Source organism: Myxocyprinus asiaticus, chromosome 33, assembly GCF_019703515.2.
Source record: "Myxocyprinus asiaticus isolate MX2 ecotype Aquarium Trade chromosome 33, UBuf_Myxa_2, whole genome shotgun sequence".
NCBI classification, from domain to species: domain Eukaryota; kingdom Metazoa; phylum Chordata; class Actinopteri; order Cypriniformes; family Catostomidae; genus Myxocyprinus; species Myxocyprinus asiaticus.
In genome coordinates this window covers 254,637-275,280 of record NC_059376.1, presented here as the reverse complement: position 1 = coordinate 275,280, position 20,644 = coordinate 254,637, and the positions used below count along the sequence as shown (strand labels likewise).

Sequence of the window (20,644 nt, the reverse complement as noted above, 5' to 3'; positions counted from 1 at the left end):
CCTCCAAACACTGGATTGAGTAGTATGGAATGTATTATATGATATTTCTTCCCAGTCTTGCTGACTAATTTTTATTTTTAATTCATCCTCCCACCTACATATAATTTTATTCAGAGTGTCCTGTATATCTCTTTCAAGTGCACTCTTTAAAGTTCCTAACATTTTTATTGGATTAGTTGTATTGTATGTATCAATTATATAATTTATTAATGGATAAATTTCCTTTTTTATTTATTTTACTTTAAATTCTGTTAATAAATATCTTTCCTGTAAATAATTAAAAAAAAAATGAATTTGGAAACTCATCCTTTTTTGCTTGGTTTGAAAAGGTATCCATTCTTTTATCAGTGAACAGTTTTTGATATCTTTTCAGACCTCTGTCTGCCCAAAACTTAAATGTATTATCTAATCAATTTGGCATGAAATCAGGATCTTTAGCAATTTCTTGTAAATTAACTATAACTTTCTTAATTGTACTATTTTTCTTTTTTCTAACCAAATTCTAAAAGTACTATTGATACAAATATGATCTATTAATTTAATTCTGTTGCTTTAACAGGGATATACTAATAGGTTCCCCCATTTGATACATTTCCATCTTCCTCCATTTCACTTTAGATTCTTCGTTCATCCAAATCAATATAAGCTGAATTTGGGCAGCTTTATAATAATTAATTACATTTGGGAATTCTAGTCCTCCGAGCCTTTTTGACAACTTAAGAATTTTAAGACTAAATCTAGGTTTCCTATTATCCCACATATTTTTACAAAGTAGTTTATTCCATTGTCTAAAAAACACTTTTTGATATACTAACTGGTAGATTTTGAAAATGGAAAATAAACTTTAGTTTAGTCTCTTTTAGTAAATATTTTGTAATCAATAGTAGCCTATATTTAGCTGTAATAGTTTTGAATGATATTCAAGAATTCATGTACGATATACCAGCTGTTTTATATATATATACACAGTTGTGCTCAAAAGTTTGCATACCCTTGGAGAATTGGTAATATACTGTATGTACCATTTTTAAAGAAAACATGAGTGAGCAGGCAAAACACATTTCTTTTATTTCTTATGGGATTCATATTCAACTGTAGGTCATAAAACAAAACATGGCAACAAAGAAAAAAAATGAAATGAGCCCTGTTCAAAAGTCTGCATACCCTTAGTTCTTAATACTGTGTATTGCCCCCTTTAGCATCAATGACAGCGTGCAGTCTTTTGTAATAGTTGTCTATGAGGCCCCAAATTCTTGCAGGTGGTATAGCTGCCCATTCATCTTGGCAAAATGCCTCCAGGTCATGCAAAGACTTTGGTCGTCTTGCATGAACCGCACGTTTGAGATCTCCCCAGAGTGGATCGATGATATTAAGGTCAGGAGACTGTGATGGCCACTCCAGAACCTTCACCTTTTTCTGCTGTAACCACTGGAGGGTCAACTTGGCCCTCATATCATGTAAGCAACATAGGAATTAGATGGTAAAACATGTTCTGTAGGCTTAGAAAGTTTAATGATACGAGTACGATCTATGTGGAGTTAAGTTGGATTTCTTGTACTAAAGTCAAAGTGTAACTTTTAAATTACTTGTTAAAAGTGCTTTTGCTCATTGCTTTTCAAATTAACAAGTCAATTGCATTTCTTAATACATTTGCCAGTTCATTTTGAAAGAGTTATTGGACAGTTGAACCAGTAGAAGGAAATGAACATTAACTGGGTTGTACTGTAAGTGTCTGACCTGTTGGAGATCCTTGAAAACATGACTCCAGGAATGGCACTCTCATATAGATAGGCAGGGAAGTCTCACACTCCAGAGCATCATTACCAAAATACAGAAGGTCCAGTATATAAGAAACCCACGTGGTACCTTGCAGAACAATTGAGAGAAAAGAGCTTGAGAACCTGATGGTCATTGCCTGTCAATCGTAACTTAAGACAATTTCAAACTGACTTGTTACAACCCCTTTGTTGGGTTGTAGTTATGTGTGTTTTCTCTGTATTACAGATCATCAGTGGCTGGAGACGATGACTGTTATTGCCAGTAGGTTGGTGGTCTCCCTCCTTTTCACAATTTTTGAGAGGTCATAAAATATAGGGGCTCGTCCGGTATCTTTGATGAACTTTGTTTTCCACAAGTAATTTTGGTTTGCACTTTACCCGATTATGGTTGAAGTTGTTTGAGAGTGCTTTGCAGTCTTTTCATTTATTGGCTGTTTGGTTGCCAATCGACTGCAATCCCAGAAGCATTTGAATGTTTGTAGCACTATTGTTTGTATACTTTGTACACAGCAGTGTTTGAGGGAGATGCATGTTGGATTTGTTTGGTAAGAATATCTGGATTGTTCAGTTGAAATTTCTTTGCAAAGAGTTTGATCGGAATTTTTTCCCCCCAATTTGTTTGTTCATGTTACTTTGGAGGACGGCATTGGCCCTGTCTTCAGTTCTACCCTAAGCTGAAATGGCATAATACTCTTACTATTTCTGCTATACCTTTATACAGCAGAAATAATAAGAGTAGTATGGTGTGATACGGTAAGTGATTCCTTCAAAGAATGGAGGAGGCGGGAGGCAGTTTTTAGGCAGGTTTTATTTTCCCTATTTCTAACAAAAATAACAGAAAATTGCCTCTTCTGGGCCACTACCATAAACACACAAGATGCCTGACCTACATGAGAGTGGAGTGTTGAGATCTTTTGAAAATTTGGTTCAACATTTTGGGATTCCCAGATCTCAGTTCTATAGGTATTTACAGCTGCGCCACCTGCTCTGTTTTGTTTTTGGGGGTAGCACACTAATTCAGAGTTTGGGGGTCGGAGCTTTAACTTCTATCAACAGATTATGGGAGAAAGATTTAAACTTGGTATTGGAGGAGGGAGTGTAGGCTAGGAGATGCAAGGGTGCGCCTTATGTAATTCAAGATTTTACATCGATTCTATTGGACCACCTCTAGATTGTATAGGATTGGTCTTAAAGACACACCCACCTGCTGGCAATGCCAACCAGAAGATGGAGACACAACCCATGTTTTTTGGTGGCATGTCAAGATCCAATAGTTTTGGTTGAAGATTCTGAGTTTAATGTTTGACGTTTTGGACATTCAAATTTCATTTTGCCCCAGACTCTGTATTTTGGCCAATTGGGCGGTCATAAATTTGGGGGATAAACATAAAAAATTGGGTTCTGACCAGCATTATGATTGGCAGGCAAATTATTTTAAGGGGATGGAAGTCGGATGGAGCGCTCTCATTTCCGGAGTGATGCGTGAAGATGGGGAGGGTGGCTGCTTTCAAGGATGGGTTAAGCAGAAGGCTGGGGGTTCGGAATTTGTTTTATAGGAAATGGGACAAGTGCTTAGTATTTTTGGGGGACTCTTGGGGAGGGGGCTGTGGAGAGAGTATTTTAGTTTTAATTATATATGATTATATATTCTATTTTCTTTTTTGTTTTCTTTTTTTTTTTTGTATTCTTATTTGTGACCACAGGGGTGTTCGTTGGGGGTCAAGGTGGGGTTAGTGATTGGGGAGGGGTAATAGTGGGGATTAAATGTTAAATGTTGATACAATGTATATATGTTATGTTTTTTCTTTGTTTTTTGTCTATGAATCAATAAAAAATGTTAATTGAAAAGCAAAAAAACAAAACAAAAATCAAAACAAAGCCGAGATGCCGCTTCTCAGTTCACTCTCTTCTCTGGCATTTTTTGGGGTGTTTTAAAGTCTCCCTCCGCCATCACTGTAACAAGAAACAGCTGTTAGTCATTATGCCAGCCAGGTGACGATCCCTCACCACTCTCTCTCTCCCACAGACATACACACAACCACGCCCCCATCCCCATATATGGTTAAATGCTATTCCGAACTCAGTCCTACTCTTCATGTAGCTACTGGTGCTAGGTATTTGCACTGAATCCCTTCAAAAGTAACCAGCAAGCTGGGAACACTCCTGTGCCATGGACGAGCTTCTGCAGTATTCTGCTACTGCCTAACAGAATACTAGTATTAACAAAGGCAGCAACAATACTGCTAGCATACAACATTCCTCATTGTTTAAATTGAAAGACCACTTATCTTTTAGAATGCTGCAGAGAACAAATGAATTCAGCTTAGGGTTGAGTTAGGAAGTGAACTGGTTCTCAGTCTTGGTCCTGGAGTATCCCAACACTGAATATTTTGGATATCTCCCTAAATCTAACACACCCAGTTCAGCCCTGGATCAGCAATCACGTACTGTCAGAGTATGTACTTATTTGATGATGGAAGCACTTCTCTGTAGGTAACAGTATGTTCTTTAGGTATGCATGCAAGTGGTATGAAAAGATTGTGGACATACTTCATCCAGGGACGTGGGCATTGACCCATGATCCGACAATATAATGTAAAAAAATCACAAAAATAATCTTCTCTGGTTTTGGTAAACAAGCACAATTTAAACACAAGGAACATCTTTCTTGGTATATATATATATAACTTACAGTTGAAAAAAGCTGTCTGTCCAGCGCATGTAAACAGTATACAGAAAAACATTAAAAAAATTTGAATAGCCCCTAACTACAATATACTTGAAAAACTGACCCAAACGTGCAGAAAACCAGATGGTTTGGGTTGCGTTGAAGAACACTATTGCATGTGTAGAATAGCCAGATAGAGACATTAGTATTCGAATAGTGGTGTGTCAAATATCGATATATTGATCAAATATCGACTATCTGTGCACATCCCTAGTTTTAAACCTGCCATCTGTTGCACCAGAACCGAGCGCACTGCCCTTAGGCTGTTAGTCTTAACATACAGCAAAAACAAAACAAGCACATTTGCATTTCATTACACTTATGAGTTCACTTATTCAGTTGAACCACGCTATGTTAGTCTACTCTTACCGGACAGCTGGGTCAATAATAACAGGTTAATGCCTTTAATTAAATTAATTGTGTTTTTTTTTCAGTAGGGCTAACAAATCAAATAATGTTAACAATGTATTTTTTTTTTTTTTAAAGGAAGATTTTACGATTTACCAATATCTATAAAGCAATGGTTTCCATTTCTTGAAAAACCTGACATTCCAGCGTTTTCTTCCGCACTCACTAAGCACTTTATTCGGAAGACCAGTGCACCTACTTATTCATGCGATTATCTAATCAGCCAATCGACAGTTGAAGATTAGCTTTAATAGCTAAACTATCACATATACAGAAATGTTTATTGATGTGCACTGTCCCAGTAAATCTAAATTGAATAAAGTAAGGTAAAAAAGTAAAGTGTGGCAGCAGTGCAAATGCAGATACGGCTCAGGAGCTTCAGTTAATGTACACATCAACCATCAGAATGGGGAACAAAATTTGATCTCAGTGATTTCGACCATGGCATGATTAGCCTTTTCACATGAATCGGAAACTACGTCACCGCAGGGTAAAGCTAATTCTACTATGGCTTTGCAGCTATTACTTTAGTATACATTAACAATTTACCTCTTCTGTATGGTCTGTTTTCCAAGGAGTCACAATTTAATGTACGCAGAAATTATTTATCATCTTTTCCCAACTGATTCGGCTACTCAGGCTGCAGTCTCTTGAGTTTATATGCTCAAATGCAGCGCTGGTGTGGTTTCTTCACCAGTTCCAGTCTCATTAGCATAAATGAGAATCCTCGCATCACCGTATCATGAGAAATTTATTTGAAAAAGCTTCATATACTCCCAGCACAGATGAAAAAATAGAAATAAAATTCACTATATCTTATTGAGCCTAGTACTAAACTCCCAAAATTTTAAATGCTATATAAATTTAAAAAATAATCAAACTAATGAAACCAAGTCATCCTGTCAAATTTATTTACCTATTTTCATAAAATGTATACATTATATACACAATGTACATTAAACCCACCGTCCCAGTAACAGAGCAGCAGAGAGTAATAAGGAACTGTGCAATAAACATTGCATTGTATACTGATTATAACAATATTAACATGTGCAAAGTGGAGTAAGAACTACATCGGATATTACAACGCGGATTTACATAATAAGAATATTAGCTACATACATTTCTCAAAATTATAAAAAACAGTCTCACTAAAAACAGCCTTGTCTCATGAAAGGGATATTTTTCTGAACATTTCACAGCCATGGTTCTAATTTTTTATTTATATGGATAATAAAATTACTATGAAAAAAAATCGTATTTTAAAATTGTTACCCGTGTGCTATGTAAAAGACAGATGTATATCTGAGTTGGTTTGGCTTCATTGTGTGAATACACAGAGTTTAATATTAACCCGAATGTCAAACGTTAACTTTACCACACTCAGTTTTATGATTATGTCAGGAGCATGTGAATGAGTTGAAATATCAGATGATGACAGAAGTGTCTCTGTTTAGAAAAGTGTCCATGGTGCGAGCAATCAGACGTGATTTTCCCTGCCCTGCTTGTCATTCTGGAGCTGCACAGGTGTGTGTGAGAGCGGAGCTGGCTGCCGATGATTTTCTCCGCACACGTGCTGTTTTACTTGCAATAATGCAGAGCTGACCCAATCAGACACGGAGAATAACGATGAGAATTTATTATTTATTACCGGTATAGTCTATGACCAGTTGCAGATTGAAAATGTCAGGATTTGTCAGTCATGTTTATTGTGGTGGCAGGATCCTGACATTTATGTTCTATGTCTCTGTGTGAGCACACAGCTTTGGTTGTTTTCCATGCTGTTTGCTCTTCTGTCTAGTCTGTGTTCCATGTTCAGAGTATGGTGTCTGGGTCCTGACTCTTCAGTCTGGTTCGGTCTAGTTTCTGAGTCAGGATCCGGATGCTCATGCTCTATGTTTTGCCTTTGTGAACGCATGGCTTCATGTTCGGTTTTGGCTCTCTTGCCATGCACTCGTGTCTGATCTTGTCTTTTGTTTAAGCACATGGCCAATGATGGCTTCATTGCCATGTGCTCTATTGTCTTGTCATTTTGTTTGTCTTGCCATGTGCTTCCAGACTCTGCCTCCTCGTTCCCTCATCACTCTCCCTCATTTAGTCCTTGTTATGTTAATTAGTTTGACCTGCTCCTCATGTGTCTTGCTGCCTATATATTGTGCCTTTTTCCCTTATGTCACACTTTACTTGTTTTAATACTTTTAATGACATAAACCAGCGAGATTCTATACACTCTGTTCCATAACTGTTCTAGGAGGACAATATGTCAAATAATTCACAATCCTCAGGCTCTGGAGACATTAAAAGACAATTATATGCTCAAGCTGATGCCCCTGAATAGGCCGCAAACCTGGGAGTCGACTTAGTTGGAGAGGTGCGGCAAAGGCGGCGAGAGATGCTGAACATGTCAGCAATGCTGACGAAGGTTGTTGCTGACTTGGAGGATCTTGCTGTGATATGTCGATCGATCACTGCCATGTAGGCTAAGTTCTCTGATGTGGTTACAAGAGTGGGGGATGTCGATAAATGGATCAATTACCTGGAGTCATCGGAGAGGGAATTGTCTGCTAATCCGCTAGTGACCAAGGTGGATTTGGAGCGTGTCTGGGTGAAGTTGGAGGACATGGAGAACGACAGTTAATGTCAGAGTTCCCGGAGGAGAAGAGGGACAGGATATGGTGAAGTTCCTGGATGGGCTCTTTCTGAATCTGCTTCACATAGCAGGCCATATGCTGAAAATTGAGCGAGCTCACAGAGTTCCTACTCGCCGATCCGTGGAGGGAGACAGAGGATGTGTAAAAATTTTGGTCTTACAGATATTTGGAGACTGCTGAACCCATCTGGGAGGGACTATAAATTTTTTGTCATCAGTCCATAAGATTTAATCTAGAATAGATTTTTTTCTTATACCTAAATCCCTCATTTCATCTGTAGCTGATTGCTCAATTGGAAGTATTTTAGTCACGCCCTGGTGAGTTTAGAGGTGTTGCCACATATGGAGAAAAGGAAATTATATGGTTGGCGCTTTAATGTATCCCTTTTGCAAAATCCTGAATTCCAACAAATGCTAAAGGCTGAAATCAGTCTCTACATGGAGACCAACTGGTCCTCAGTATCCTCTGTGGGCGTGGCTTGGAAGGCACTTAAGGCGGTTCTTAGGGGCCGGATCACACAGTATGCCTCAATTCACCAAAAAATCAAAAACACAAGAACTCGTGGAATTGGAAGGGAATATTAAAAGTGCCGAGGCAGAGCTGAAATACTGAAATACAATGAAATACATTGACCCGATTAAATTACAGATATAATACTATTTTGTCACGGAAGGTGGAGTTTTGGCTATTCAGGGCAAGCCAGTCATACTTTGAGTCAGGGGACAAGGCAGGAAAACACTGGCTAGATATATAAAACAGAGAGAGTTTTTTCTACCATTCCCTCAATGAAATCTGCTGGTGGTGAAATATTTACCTCAGCCACTGATATTAATAATGCTTTTAAGTTCTATCTTGATCTCTATAGTTCCACATCTTCGTCTACTGATGGGGATATTAGAAACTTTGTGGAACCATTAGAACTCCCTAAACTGATGACTGAGCAAAAATATTCTCTTGATTCTGAGATAACCTTGGAGCAGCTTGGCGAGATAATTAAGGCCTTGTCTACAGGCAAGATTCCGGGGCCAGACGGCTTTGCCGCTGAATTTTTTAGATCTTATGCTGCAGAACTGGCTCCACTTTTGCTAGAAGTTTATACAGAATCATTAAAGAATGATAAGCTTCCACCAACCATGATGCAAACCCGGATCAGTCTGATTCTTAAAAAGGACAAAGATACAAGCGAGTGTAAGAGTTACTGTCCAATTTCCCTGATCCAGCTAGACGTTAAAATAGTCAAAACTTTTGGCTAACCGATTAAGTAAGGTTATGACATCTCTTATACATATAGATCAGGTGGGGTTTATTCAGGGCCTTAACTCTTCTGATAACATTAGGCGTTTCATTAATGTCATGTGGGCAGTGGTGAACGATCAGACTCTGATCGCTGTCATCTCACTTGATGCCGAAAAGGCATTTGATATGGTAGAATGGGATTATCTTTTTTAGATTTTGGAAATATATGGGTTCGGGAATACTTTTATTGGATGGATTAAGTTACTTTATAGACACCCGGTAGCGGCGGTTCAAACGAATGGATTAATTTCAGATTATTTTATTCTGAATAGGGGCACCCAGCAGGGTTGCCCTCTTTCCCCCTTATTGTTCTGTCTTGCCCTGGAACCATTAGCAGCCGCGATAAGAAAGGATGATGATTTTCCAGGGGTGATGGCAGGAGGTTTGGCGCATAATCTTTTGCTTTCCGCAGATTATATTTTATTATTTGTCTCTGACCCTACTAGATCTATGCCTTGCCTCCACAGAATTATTAATTCCTTTTCTAAATTCTCAGGATATAGAGTGAATTGGTCTAAATCCGAAGCTTTGGCTTTGACAGCGTATTGCCCATGTAACAGCTTTTCAACCGGGCGCCTTCCCGTGGCCCAAGCAGGGCATTAAGTATTTGGGCATTTTATTTCCAGCAAATTTTAGTGATTTAGTTAATTCATTTTGACCCTTTAATAAAAAGGTTTGAGTGATGTGGACAGGTGGGCTTCACTACATTTATCTATGACTGGGAAGGTTAATGTTATAAAAATGAATTGTATTCCAAAATTCAACTACCTACTATAGTCTCACCCCATTGAAGTTCCCCTGTTTTATTTTAAACAATTTGATAGTATAGCTAAATCCCTTATTTGGAATGGTAAACACTCTCAGTTGCATTCCAGTAATTACATAGGCCAACTGACAAAGGCGTGTTAGGTCTTCCCAAGATTTTGTTTTACTATTATGCTTTTGGTCTCAGACATTTGGAACATTGGTCGCTTCCACCTGAGAGAGCCTCTCCCTTGCACTTTATTGAATAGGAGTTCCTTACCCCTATCTTGCCATTGCAAAGTCTTTCTACTAGGCTGCCTGGAGATGTAAAGACACATCCCGTTATCTCGCACATGCATTTAGTGTGGACAAAAGTTTCCCGCATGTTCAGTTCGGACATTTACCTGAACGTTGCCTTAAGTATTTGGTTGAACCCTAAATTGTGCATTAACAAGTCCCCTTTCTGCTGGACAGAATGGATTGAGAAGGATGTTACTATGCTGGGTGACCTGTATGAAAATGGATTGTTGAGATCCTTTGAAAATATAATACCACTCAAGGGGGGGGGGGCGGGCGGGGGGGGCGTGATTCATTCTGTGATTCTGTGTATTCATGTGCTGTTTAAATTTGTGTATGGAATCAATAAAAATTATTAATGAGAAAAAACAGAAAAAAATGGGTTAAGAAGATTAAAATTTACAAATATTACAATATTGTAGCTGACCACAAACAGCCTTCTGTTTGCCTTCTGCCTTCCATAAAGAAAAATGTATCTTCCACTGTCAAACTCCACATCTAATTTAAATCAAACTATTCAGATTTACTTAAATGTTAATAGTGGAGGTGTAGTGGTTGTGATATGACACATCACACATAATTTTGTCAATTGTGACTTTCCTTTTTAAATATGTATTCTAAATGTATTCTGAATAAATTACTTTTGATGTGATGTATTCAGAATACTTTCCTGAATACATTTTAGAAAGAGTATTTAGCATTCAGCCCAGAATACTTTCTAAAAGTAATCCACCCAACCCTGATAATAGTAAGACTTACAATGTTAATCATAATAACTCCCCTCAAAACAACCCTCAAAACAAGACATATACAGTATATGCTATGCTGCTATACATCATTATCTACTACCCTCTTTTCAGAGTTATTGTAGGTAAGTAATGTAAATCACAAAAAAAAAAAAAAAAAGAAAATTGGAAAAGATGACTCAACTCCATTATTGCAGCATAAACCTTTTTTCCTGTTATTACTGTTCGCAATGAGCATATATGTCTGTGAAGGGTTTCACAAGGAGGACACAGGGAATCAGGTTTCTTCCACTCAGGTAAGGAATTTTAATGCAGTAATGTAGATCTTACAGGGTTGCCACAACGTCAGCTTCATAAGCTTTAACAAAACTCTTTAGCTTCACAGTAACACACTAGCTTCACAATAACACTTTAGCAGCACTCTAGTTTCACGAAGAGGCTTCTAGACCCAGACTCTCTCTCCATGGTCTGCTGGCAGTGTGGCTCTGTTATACCGCTCTCCCCATGCTCACTGTAATTAGAGACAGGTGTAAGACATAATTTAGCTCTGGTGCAAGTGCCCTTACCGCTTTCTCTCTCTCCGGATGGACACTTGACCACACCCCCTATCCCCACCCCCCGACTCAGGCCAGGGAGGCATGCAGCCCGCCTATCACTCCCCCCCATTTCTGGAAAGGAAATCGGCGGCAGCCATCTGCGCCCCCGGTCTGTGGACCACCTTGAACTTAAACGGCTGAAGAGCCAGATACCAATGGGATGATCTTTCATGCGGTGGAGCCGTTGGAGTGGGCTGTGATCCGAACAGAGGGTGAAGGCCTGCCCCAACAAGTAGTATCGGAGAGTACATTCTTTTTCTACGGTGCTGTACTTAGTTTCCCTCAGTGAGAGCTTACAGCTAATGTACAGCACCGGGCGCTCCTCCCCCTCCACCACCTGCGAGAGTATGGCGCCCAGCCCTCTGTCGGAAGCGTCCGTCTGCAAAAGAAAAGGGAGAGGGAAGTCGGGTGAATGTAAAAGTGGCCCCCCGCAAAGTGTGGCTTTAACTTGTGTGAACACCTGCTGACACTGCTTCATCTACTGGAACGGGTCTAGAGCTCCCTTTTTAGTGAGATCAGTCAGCGGGCTGGTGACGTCCGAATAATTAGGTATGAATCTCCTATAATAGCCAGCCAGCCCCAGAAACTGTCTCACCCCCTTTTTGGTCTTGGGCCTCAGGCAGGTCGCAATCTCCACCGTCTTATCAATTTGGGGACACACCTGCCCGTGGCCCAAGTGGAACCCCAGATACCGTACCTGCACCAGTCCAATCACGCACTTCTTTGGGTTTGCCATGAGTCCTGCTCATCGCAGCGCCCTCAGAACCGCCCTCAGTTGCTGCATGTGCCGCTGCCAATCATTGCTGTAAATGATGATGTCATCTAAATAGGCAGTGGCGTAAGCTGAATGCGGTCTGAGGATTCGGTCCTTGAGACGCTGAAATGTAGCCGGGGCCCCAAACAAACCGAACGTAAGTGTCACAAATTGGTGTAATCCAAACGGTGTGGAGAAAGCTGTTTTTTCACAGGAAATTGGTGTCAAGGGGATCTGCCAATAACCCTTCGTCAAATCCAGTGTCGAAAAAAATCGAGCAGTGCCTAACCGATCGAGCAGCTCATCAATGCGAGGCATTGGGTACACATCAAATTTAGACACCGCATTGACTTTTCTATAATCCACACAGAACCGTACAGATCCATCGCTCTTTGGCACTAGAACAACCGGGCTGGACCAATCACTGTGGGACTCTTCTATTACTCCCATATCGAGCATTGCATCCAATTCTTCCTGAACAATTTTCTTTTTGTGCTCGGGTAATCGGTAGGGGTGGCTACGTACCCCCAGCTCGGTCTTGATGTGGTGCTGAATGAGGTTCGTACGACCCGGTAGAGGGGAGAACACATCCACAAACTAATGTTGCAACCTGGCAACCTCTGCGAGTTGACTCGGTGAGAGGTGGTCTCCACAAGTGACTGGGGTGAAATGATTATGTTTTGAATTCACCTCTGGCCCGAGTTCCACCCTCTCCAGAACTACCGTAGCCAACGTCACAGGGACTGCCTCCCTCCACAATTTCAGGAGGTTGAGGTGGTATGTTTGACATGCGCCCCCTCTATCAGTTCGTTTAACCTCATAATCGAGATCCCCCGCTCATCGTGTGACCTCAAAGGGTCCTTGACACTTGGCGAGTAATTTAGAGCTCGATGTGGGAAGCAGTACAAGCACTTTATCTCCTGGTGCAAATTCTCTTAGCTGAGTTCCCCTGTCATACAGTCAGCATTGTCATTCTTGAGCTTGGAGCAAATTCTTCTGTGTTAGTTGCCCCAAAGTGTGGAGTTTCGCTCTAAGATCAAGAAGGTATTGAATTTCGTTCTTACTATTTGGAGGTTCCTCCTCCCAGGCTTCACGTAAGACATCAAGCACACCGCGCGGGCGCTGCCCATACAGCAGCTCAAATGGGGAAAAGCCAGTGGAGGCTTGCGGGACCTCTCGTATTGCGAATAACAGGGGGTCGAGCCATTTATCCCAATTTCTAGCATCCTCGTGCACAAACTTACGAATCATGTTTTTAAGGGTTTTATTAAATCGTTCCACCAGGCCATCTGTTTGTGGATGGTACAAGCTGGTGCGAACCGATTTAATGCCCAATAATTCGTACAGCTCACGTAGTGTCCTTGACATAAATGTTGTGCCTTGATCGGTGAGGATTTCTTTCAGAATACCCACGTGGGAGATTATTTTGAAGAGTGCTTCCGCAACACTGCATGCTGAGATGTTGCGAAGAGGCACTGCTTCCGGATATCGCGTTGCATAGTCCAATAGGACCAATACAAAAAGATATCCATATGCTGACCGCTCTAGTGGCCCGATGAGGTCCATTCCAATTCTCTAGAAGGGGACCTCGATGAACAGAAGGGGGCGCAATGACACTTTCGGGGTGGCCGGTGGGTTAACCAGCTGACATTCGCGGCATGCCGCACACCACCTGTGGACATAACCGCCAATGCCCGGCCAATAAACACGGGCTATTAGACGGTTCAGTGTTTTTCTTTCTCCTAAGTGACCCACCATGGGATTATAATGAGCTGTCTGGAACACCATTTCCCGACGGCTCCGTGATATCAAGAGTTGGAATGTTTCTTCTTTTGTTTGAGTGTCCTGAGTCACTCTATACAACCATTCATTTATAATTGCAAAATAGGGATATGAAAGTGTGACGTTTGGCTGGAGTTGTTGACCATCGATTACTCTCACTTGGTCAAAGGTGTGCTTGAGGGATTCGTCCCGTGACTGCTCCAAAGGGAAATCCCCCTCAGGGAATACCCTGAGGATAGGAGGGGCTGTGGCCTCCCCCCCTCGTCATTCTGATGTGGAGCTGATGAGGATGGCCCCGGTTCCGCCTCCGCTGCCAGAGCATCGCACATTTCACATCTCTTTACTTTAGTGCAGGAACCATCCGTGCAAATTCCCTTCAATACATTTCTAAAATCAGGCCAATCAGTCCCTAAAATCAGTGGATGGGTGAGGCGGGAACTAACCGCGGCCTCCACTCTATGCTTTTTTCCCCGTAATTTAATAACAAGGGTCACCACAGGATACTTGTGAATATCCCCGTGCACACACTTCACCCTCACCGTTCTATCCGTGCCCAAAGCCTTGTGCTGAACCAAGCGTTGGTGGATAGTAGTTTGATTACAACCTATTTCCAACAATGCTTGGTGAGTACACCCCTTGACACTTACCGGTATCCGGTACACTCCGGTACGGTCGGGGGCAGCCTGCGGAATATCGGAGACCCAGACCACCATCCCCAGCTCCATCAGAGGGCACTGATCCTGGAAGCATCCCGGGTATCCGCAACTCCAGCAGGCTGGCCCAGGCGCTACGCCTGCACCTGCGTCGGTGTGCACCCCCACCTGAGGGGGAGAGCGGCAGGGCATCGTAGGAGTTGGGGGAGCCCCTTGTCCGGGGAATTGGCCTCGGTGCTGGTAGTCCTCCTCGCCTGTGCGGGGCAGGAACTTGCCCTGGGGAAAGAGTAGAGTGAGAGGAAGGGGGGGGGGGAAGAGACAGGGGAAAATACATGGGGAGGGGAGAGAGAGTAGGAGGGCTCTTCCACCCTCTGGAACGCCGCCAAGTGGTCCTCCGCGAGCCGGACCGCTTCCTCCAGCGACGCCGGGCGGTGGCACTGGACCCACTCAGCCATTGGGCGAAGGCAAACGGGCAGTCAGTCTTCTTCAGTGTCATGCCCCGGAAGAGCTGGCAATTCTCTTCCAGGCTCTCTTTTTCATGTCCTCATAGGCCAGGAGACTCGCCGCCAGCAGTTGTTGAGCTGTGAGCTGGGCTTCCCCGGACAGCATTGGGATGAGTTGGACCGCCCATTGGCCGCGCGGCCAGGCCCAGATCTCAGCTGTGCGCTCAAACAAATCCAGGAATGCTTCTGGATCATCTGCCACCCCCATCTTCTGCAGCGTGGGTGGGGGCAAGGGGGAAGTGGTGTCCGGCATCGTGGCTGGGGCAGTCCCCTGGTGGAGGAGGCTCCGGATTGCATGCTGGTCCTCTGCTTGAGCCCGTAGGATCTTAAAAAAAAAATGTCGATCTTGGTTTTGCCGGAGCTCAAGCAGGGTTTGTTGGTGGGCCTGGTGTATGCCAGCGAGGGACTTCCTACCGCTTTTTCTCTCTCCGGACAGATGCTTGACCACGCCACCGCTGCCACAATGTCTGTTGAGTTAGTTTATCACCCAACACTCATTAACTCACACTGTGGCAGTGACAAGCAGGTGTGGAAGAGAGACTTAGCGTGTGCATGTTTAAATTTACTGAGAGCGCACACAAACTTTTTCTATCATCGTGCGCATGCGCAGACTGACACGGCACTCACGTTATATAAAGTTGCTTATAATAAGATTTATATGTGTGGATTTGTAGTTGAATTTGTTATTTATTTCCGTTTGCCTTTTCATTTCCTTTATAATGGTTCAGCAGTTTATCAGTACTGAGAATTTCTGTAAATGCTCAAGAAAATGGACACCTTAAAAATGAATAAACATTCAATAATTTTATGAGATGACAACATCACGTGGGCCTGGCCGCCTGTTGAGTACCATGGCACTAAACTATGGTGAAAAAGTGTCCTTTTGCATCTCCTGGTGGCAATGTTGTGAATGAGTTTCACATGTGGCTTGTGTGTTTTCATCATTTTGGTTGACTACCAACTATAGTCGGGAAGTAAGGATATTCGGGTGCAGTCCAGAGGCCTGCTGCATGAAGCTGGTTTCAGTGGCTACCCAGATAAGTTTGAGCAAACTCTGTTTTAACAGTCTCAAGAAGGTGGGTTAATTTTTACCGGTGTTCATCGCCATAGCAACTTTTGCTACTCTGCTAACCTGCTCCAGAGCAGGTTTCATTCTGGGGTTATAATTGCCCTTTATGTCCAAACTTTTAGAGAAAGTTGTCTACACACATCTTTACTCCTACCTGAACACTTTTAATATTTTAAATATGTTTCAGTCTGGCTTCAGGCCTCTACACAGTCCCGAATCTGCCCTGTTGAAGGTCAGTGACATTTTACTCTTCTTGGATTTAGGCTTATGCACTGTTTTAATCTTACTAGATCATAGTGCTGCGTTCAACACTATTGACCATAACATCCTTCTCAATGGCCTGGAGTCTATGGTCAGCATCCAGGGATTGGCTCTGCAGTGGTGTGCTTCCTATCTGAAAAATAGGATGTTTTCTTTAAACATAGGGAAGTTTTTATCGTCGTCTGCCCCTCTATTGTGTGGTGTCCCTCAAGGGTCCATTCTAGGTCCCTTTCTGTTTTTCCTCTACATGCTGCCTCTGAGTTCTATTTTTAAGAAGTAAAACATATCTTATCACTGTTATGCTGATGAATCACAATTTTACCTTCCAGCTAAGTTAGATGCTAACTGTCCTTTTGAAACTCTCTTGAAATGCATAGAAGATATTAAATGTTGGATGGTGAACAATTTTATTTTATGATAAATGAGGGTAAAACTGAAGTGTTGATTTTAGGTTCCTCCCTGACTACTTCCTTCCTAGAAGCCCAGTTGGGTTCTCTTTCCTGAAATGTACAAAAGCATGTCAAAAGCCTCGGAGTGATTTTAGACACCTCAGTGTTAGCTATGAAAACAGCATCTATCTATTTTCCTGCTTCAATTTTCTTTTGCTCCACCGCTGAACTACCAGCGTCACTAAAGAAATTATATTTTACCCAAGTTATGAGATTGCAGCCTGAATTGAATGTGGTGACATAAAAAAGCCTGCACCGTGAAATAAAACCAAAACAGGGTGCCTTTCTATTGCGTTGTGTTGGCTGGCTGTACTCAACAACAAACACGGTGACTGGTTTAGTCTGATTCATGACTAAATGTGTGTGTCGGGGGGGGGGGGGGTTGTTATTCGAGCTCGGATCAAGTCTCGAGCCTCAAGCCCTTCGCCCCAGACAGCGAGCCTACACTATCCTTAATACAGGATTATATTAACTGCGAACTACTGAAACATTATATTGTTTACATTTCAGAGGTACCTGCATGATTTTTTTATAATTTATTAGAAGAGTTTATAGATTCTCCATCTGAAACAATACTTGAACAACATGAAATAGGTGACAATTAAAAGACACATTTGAAGAGATATTGAATGCCATCTTGACAGAAATCGTGATTCTCTTGTCTATAGAGCTCGGTTATGCAGATGGATGGACATGTATGGTGTCCCATTTTGGTAGTTCAGCAAAATAAGTTACTGTTATCACAATTTGAACTAGAATGTGAGAAATGTCAAACTAAGCAAAGTAATTTTAGTTAATTGTAAATGTATAACTGTGATTACTATGACAACAGTGGTGTTAGGTCAATGACCTTGTATTAAATTTTGAAAGAAATGTTTTAAAGCTCAGATTGGGGAAAAATACAAAGTCCTGTGTGTAACTGATTGTTAACTGTAACTGTGTCAATGAGTTAACAGTTAAGTGATCATGCCACATGCTGGTACTTTATGCAGTACCCTCACCTGCTTTTGGGTAAGTGGCGATAAGAATGTCATCTGGTCTTGCCTGAAAGTTCTTCACCTTTTCCCAGTTGTCAGTAAAGTAGTGGGTCATAGAAATGCCCTCAAAATCAAACGTCTCAGGACGATCAACCAGTTTCATCTACAGTGTTGACAAGAAAAGGAAATTAGTTTAATGTTGAGGTATTACTTCAAAATATTTCACTTCAATGGATAATCATTTTAGAATCATTATTGACCACCATTGATTTTTTTTTATCCTTCACTGTTATGAATAAAATATAACATTTAATGTAATACATTTAATGTTGAATGGGAAGAGTATTTCTTTAATAAGTTGCAGTATCACTTTTTTCCATTAATCAAAAATGAAGTATATTCTATTACTGTAAAGCCCAAAGTTTACTTCAGTTTTGACGCATAGGCTAGTGTATGAGTACAGGATGAGTGACGTAAATTGTCATCAGAGTGCTTGAGCACTGTACATGTGCAGCCTGATTTTTCTAACCTATCAAACTCTGTACGCATAGCCTGTGCACCCTCCAGGGATTATTTTGCACTAATTAATGGTTACCCAAAGTGGCAATACACGCACTGGGCTGGTGAACAACAAGAGACAAAGTTCACATTTTTGTAAGTCAAGAGATACCTGTATTTGCATAACTCGAGTCTGAAAGACTATAAAGACATTTTTATGGGTCTAAACACCTGAAAAGAAATAGTCCAGTATCTCATAGCAGTCATAGTGTGCATGCGTCAACCACCTATGAATGTGTCCACAGTCAAATGGACAGTATTTTTAAAGGCTGAGCATTTGACTGTACGAAGATGCTACTGTAGTGTTCATCAAAACCGGAGTATACTTTATACTTTAGTATGCATTACTTCCCATAGCATGCATTAAACATTGCAGTTGTGTATCAAGTCCTCGCAACTGTCCTTCAAAATTTATGCTGATGTCTATGAATCTACCAATCCACATACCCACCTTTTACACCCAAATAGTATGAAAGCTTTTGATTTAGAAATATGCGAAAGGTCATTCTTTATCTATACTGAAATACTTTAGAGATTTAATTACTCACTGAGGACAAGTCAAGGTTTTCCATTTTCCAAGTGTTGTTCCTTTAAAACTGTTTTCGTAATCCTTTCTCTTGCCTTTATGTCTTTATTTTTGCTCCTCTTTTCTGCTCTCTCTAAATGTTTCTGGCAGCTTTCTTGTGTTCCTCAAAATGCAAATAGGGCTCCTTTTTGGACTCAATAACAATTACACTCTCACTCGCTTAGAATTACATTCCATGCTGTCACAGCTATCCTGACTATAGTTCACAGTATATATCTGTCACTTTGTACTTTGCATTCAACATATCAGGTTATGCAAGTTCACACAGCCCTCCCTCTATTCAGTTCTCCACAATCATAAACGCAGATGTAGTTTCCTCTCAGAAATTTCTGAATCCTGCTACTCATACACGGGGGCCTGCATCTCACATTTTTCTCCTTAGAAAACCCGTTCCACATATCTCACGTGTCTCCTTTTGAATTCAGGCAGTTTTTATGTAACCTAGCTTTTAATTTCTGCACCAAACAGGATAAAACTGTACTGTTTTCTGTCAGCGTGAAGCCTTTTTTTTGCTAATCTCCAGAGAAAAAAAAGAGCTTCCTCAGAGGAAATCTTTATATAATTATATTACAGGTGCAGTGTGTAATTTCCACGGCACTAGTGTAACCAAACGTTTTCAAAAAACGTTTCTCAAAAGTAGTATACTAGAAAAATAGATTTTTTTCCAAATGTTTGCAGTGACAGAATGTGATATCTGTCCCAGTTTTCATAAATAATCCAAACCAGATTTTTTACGTCGAAAAAATTCTAAACATGCCTGCGTGCACCACGCTCTGTTTTCTGAAGGAACTTACAGACCATGACTGAGTGACACTGGAAGAGTGGATCCTCATTTTCACTGCAATTGTAAAATATAATTATTCTTTGATATATGATTGTTGGTATTACTAACTAAATTACTAACATGAAATTGTCTTTTATCTCAACTAAACTGCTGCTAGAGGCTAATTTATATGCACGCAGTTAATATGCACATCGTTTTGCTGGTATTTATCTAAAACTACATGATAGCTCACGATCAAACAGTTTTAAAGTTATTAAATGAATGCTATGTGTAGTAATACCTTTGTTTATTTATTATGCTGTTCCCATAACAGGCAGCCCTCCCTCAATATCTTTAAATAGGCAAGTCATGCTGATAAATAATAGCAACCACAGAGAAATCAATTCGATATGACATGTGTTGTTTGTTTATGAGCTACTTATTTGAAACTGTACTATACACTATGCATCTCAGCCACAGTGACTACCAATTATATTCTACAATTCTAAAAAGTCTATTAAGCCGAAAATCGAACACCTTACTCATTAAAATATAAAAATATCAAATTATTCTGTGAATTTTTTTAGGGATTCACATAGGGATTCTTGGGGAGTCTTGCGTGCGTCTGACGTAATTATTCAGTTTAAACGGGGTAGACAGTCTCGAACTTTAACAGATTCCAGAAATTTTTTCTGCCGCCCTAAACTCTTTTCTCTCTCACCGTGATACCATCATCTTTCCACGAATTAATGTTATAAATGCATGAGTTGATGAGTGTTCAAATTCTACAATTAAAAAATTCTGTTGCAGTTTATTGTGATAAATGATAGTATCCACCTTATTTTTCAGCGTGAGTAGGGCGCCACCATTATTCACCTTGAATGTGGACCTCTTCCAGAATAAGCCACCTCCAGCTATTTTAGCGATACAAAAATACTACATCATGTTGCTTTATACTGCAGGCTGGCAATATAGGTCATCATATCATTATCATTAATATTTATTTTCACAGGAAGGTCACGTGACACCATGCGAGGAGCGGACG

The 20,644-nt window shown here is 40.9% G+C and overlaps 1 protein-coding gene across 4 annotated transcripts in view; it reads right to left on the bottom strand.

Moving 5' to 3' along the window:
* LOC127424439 (cytosolic sulfotransferase 3-like) overlaps positions 1–19,037 on the bottom strand; it is a 47,236-nt gene extending 28,199 nt beyond the window's left edge. For all 4 annotated transcript variants that reach the window (XR_007894471.1, XM_051669662.1, XM_051669664.1 and 1 more), the window contains exons 1-3: positions 18,799–19,037; positions 17,717–17,855; positions 1,738–1,866 (exon numbers count right to left, since the gene is read on the bottom strand). Coding sequence is in view for 3 of the 4 variants with exons in the window: in XM_051669662.1 (XP_051525622.1) it covers positions 1,738–1,866; positions 17,717–17,855; positions 18,799–18,822 (292 nt within the window). In the remaining variant the exon portion in view is untranslated. The remainder of the gene's footprint in view (positions 1–1,737; positions 1,867–17,716; positions 17,856–18,798) is intronic.
* Between the last annotated feature and the right edge of the window lie 1,607 nt (positions 19,038–20,644).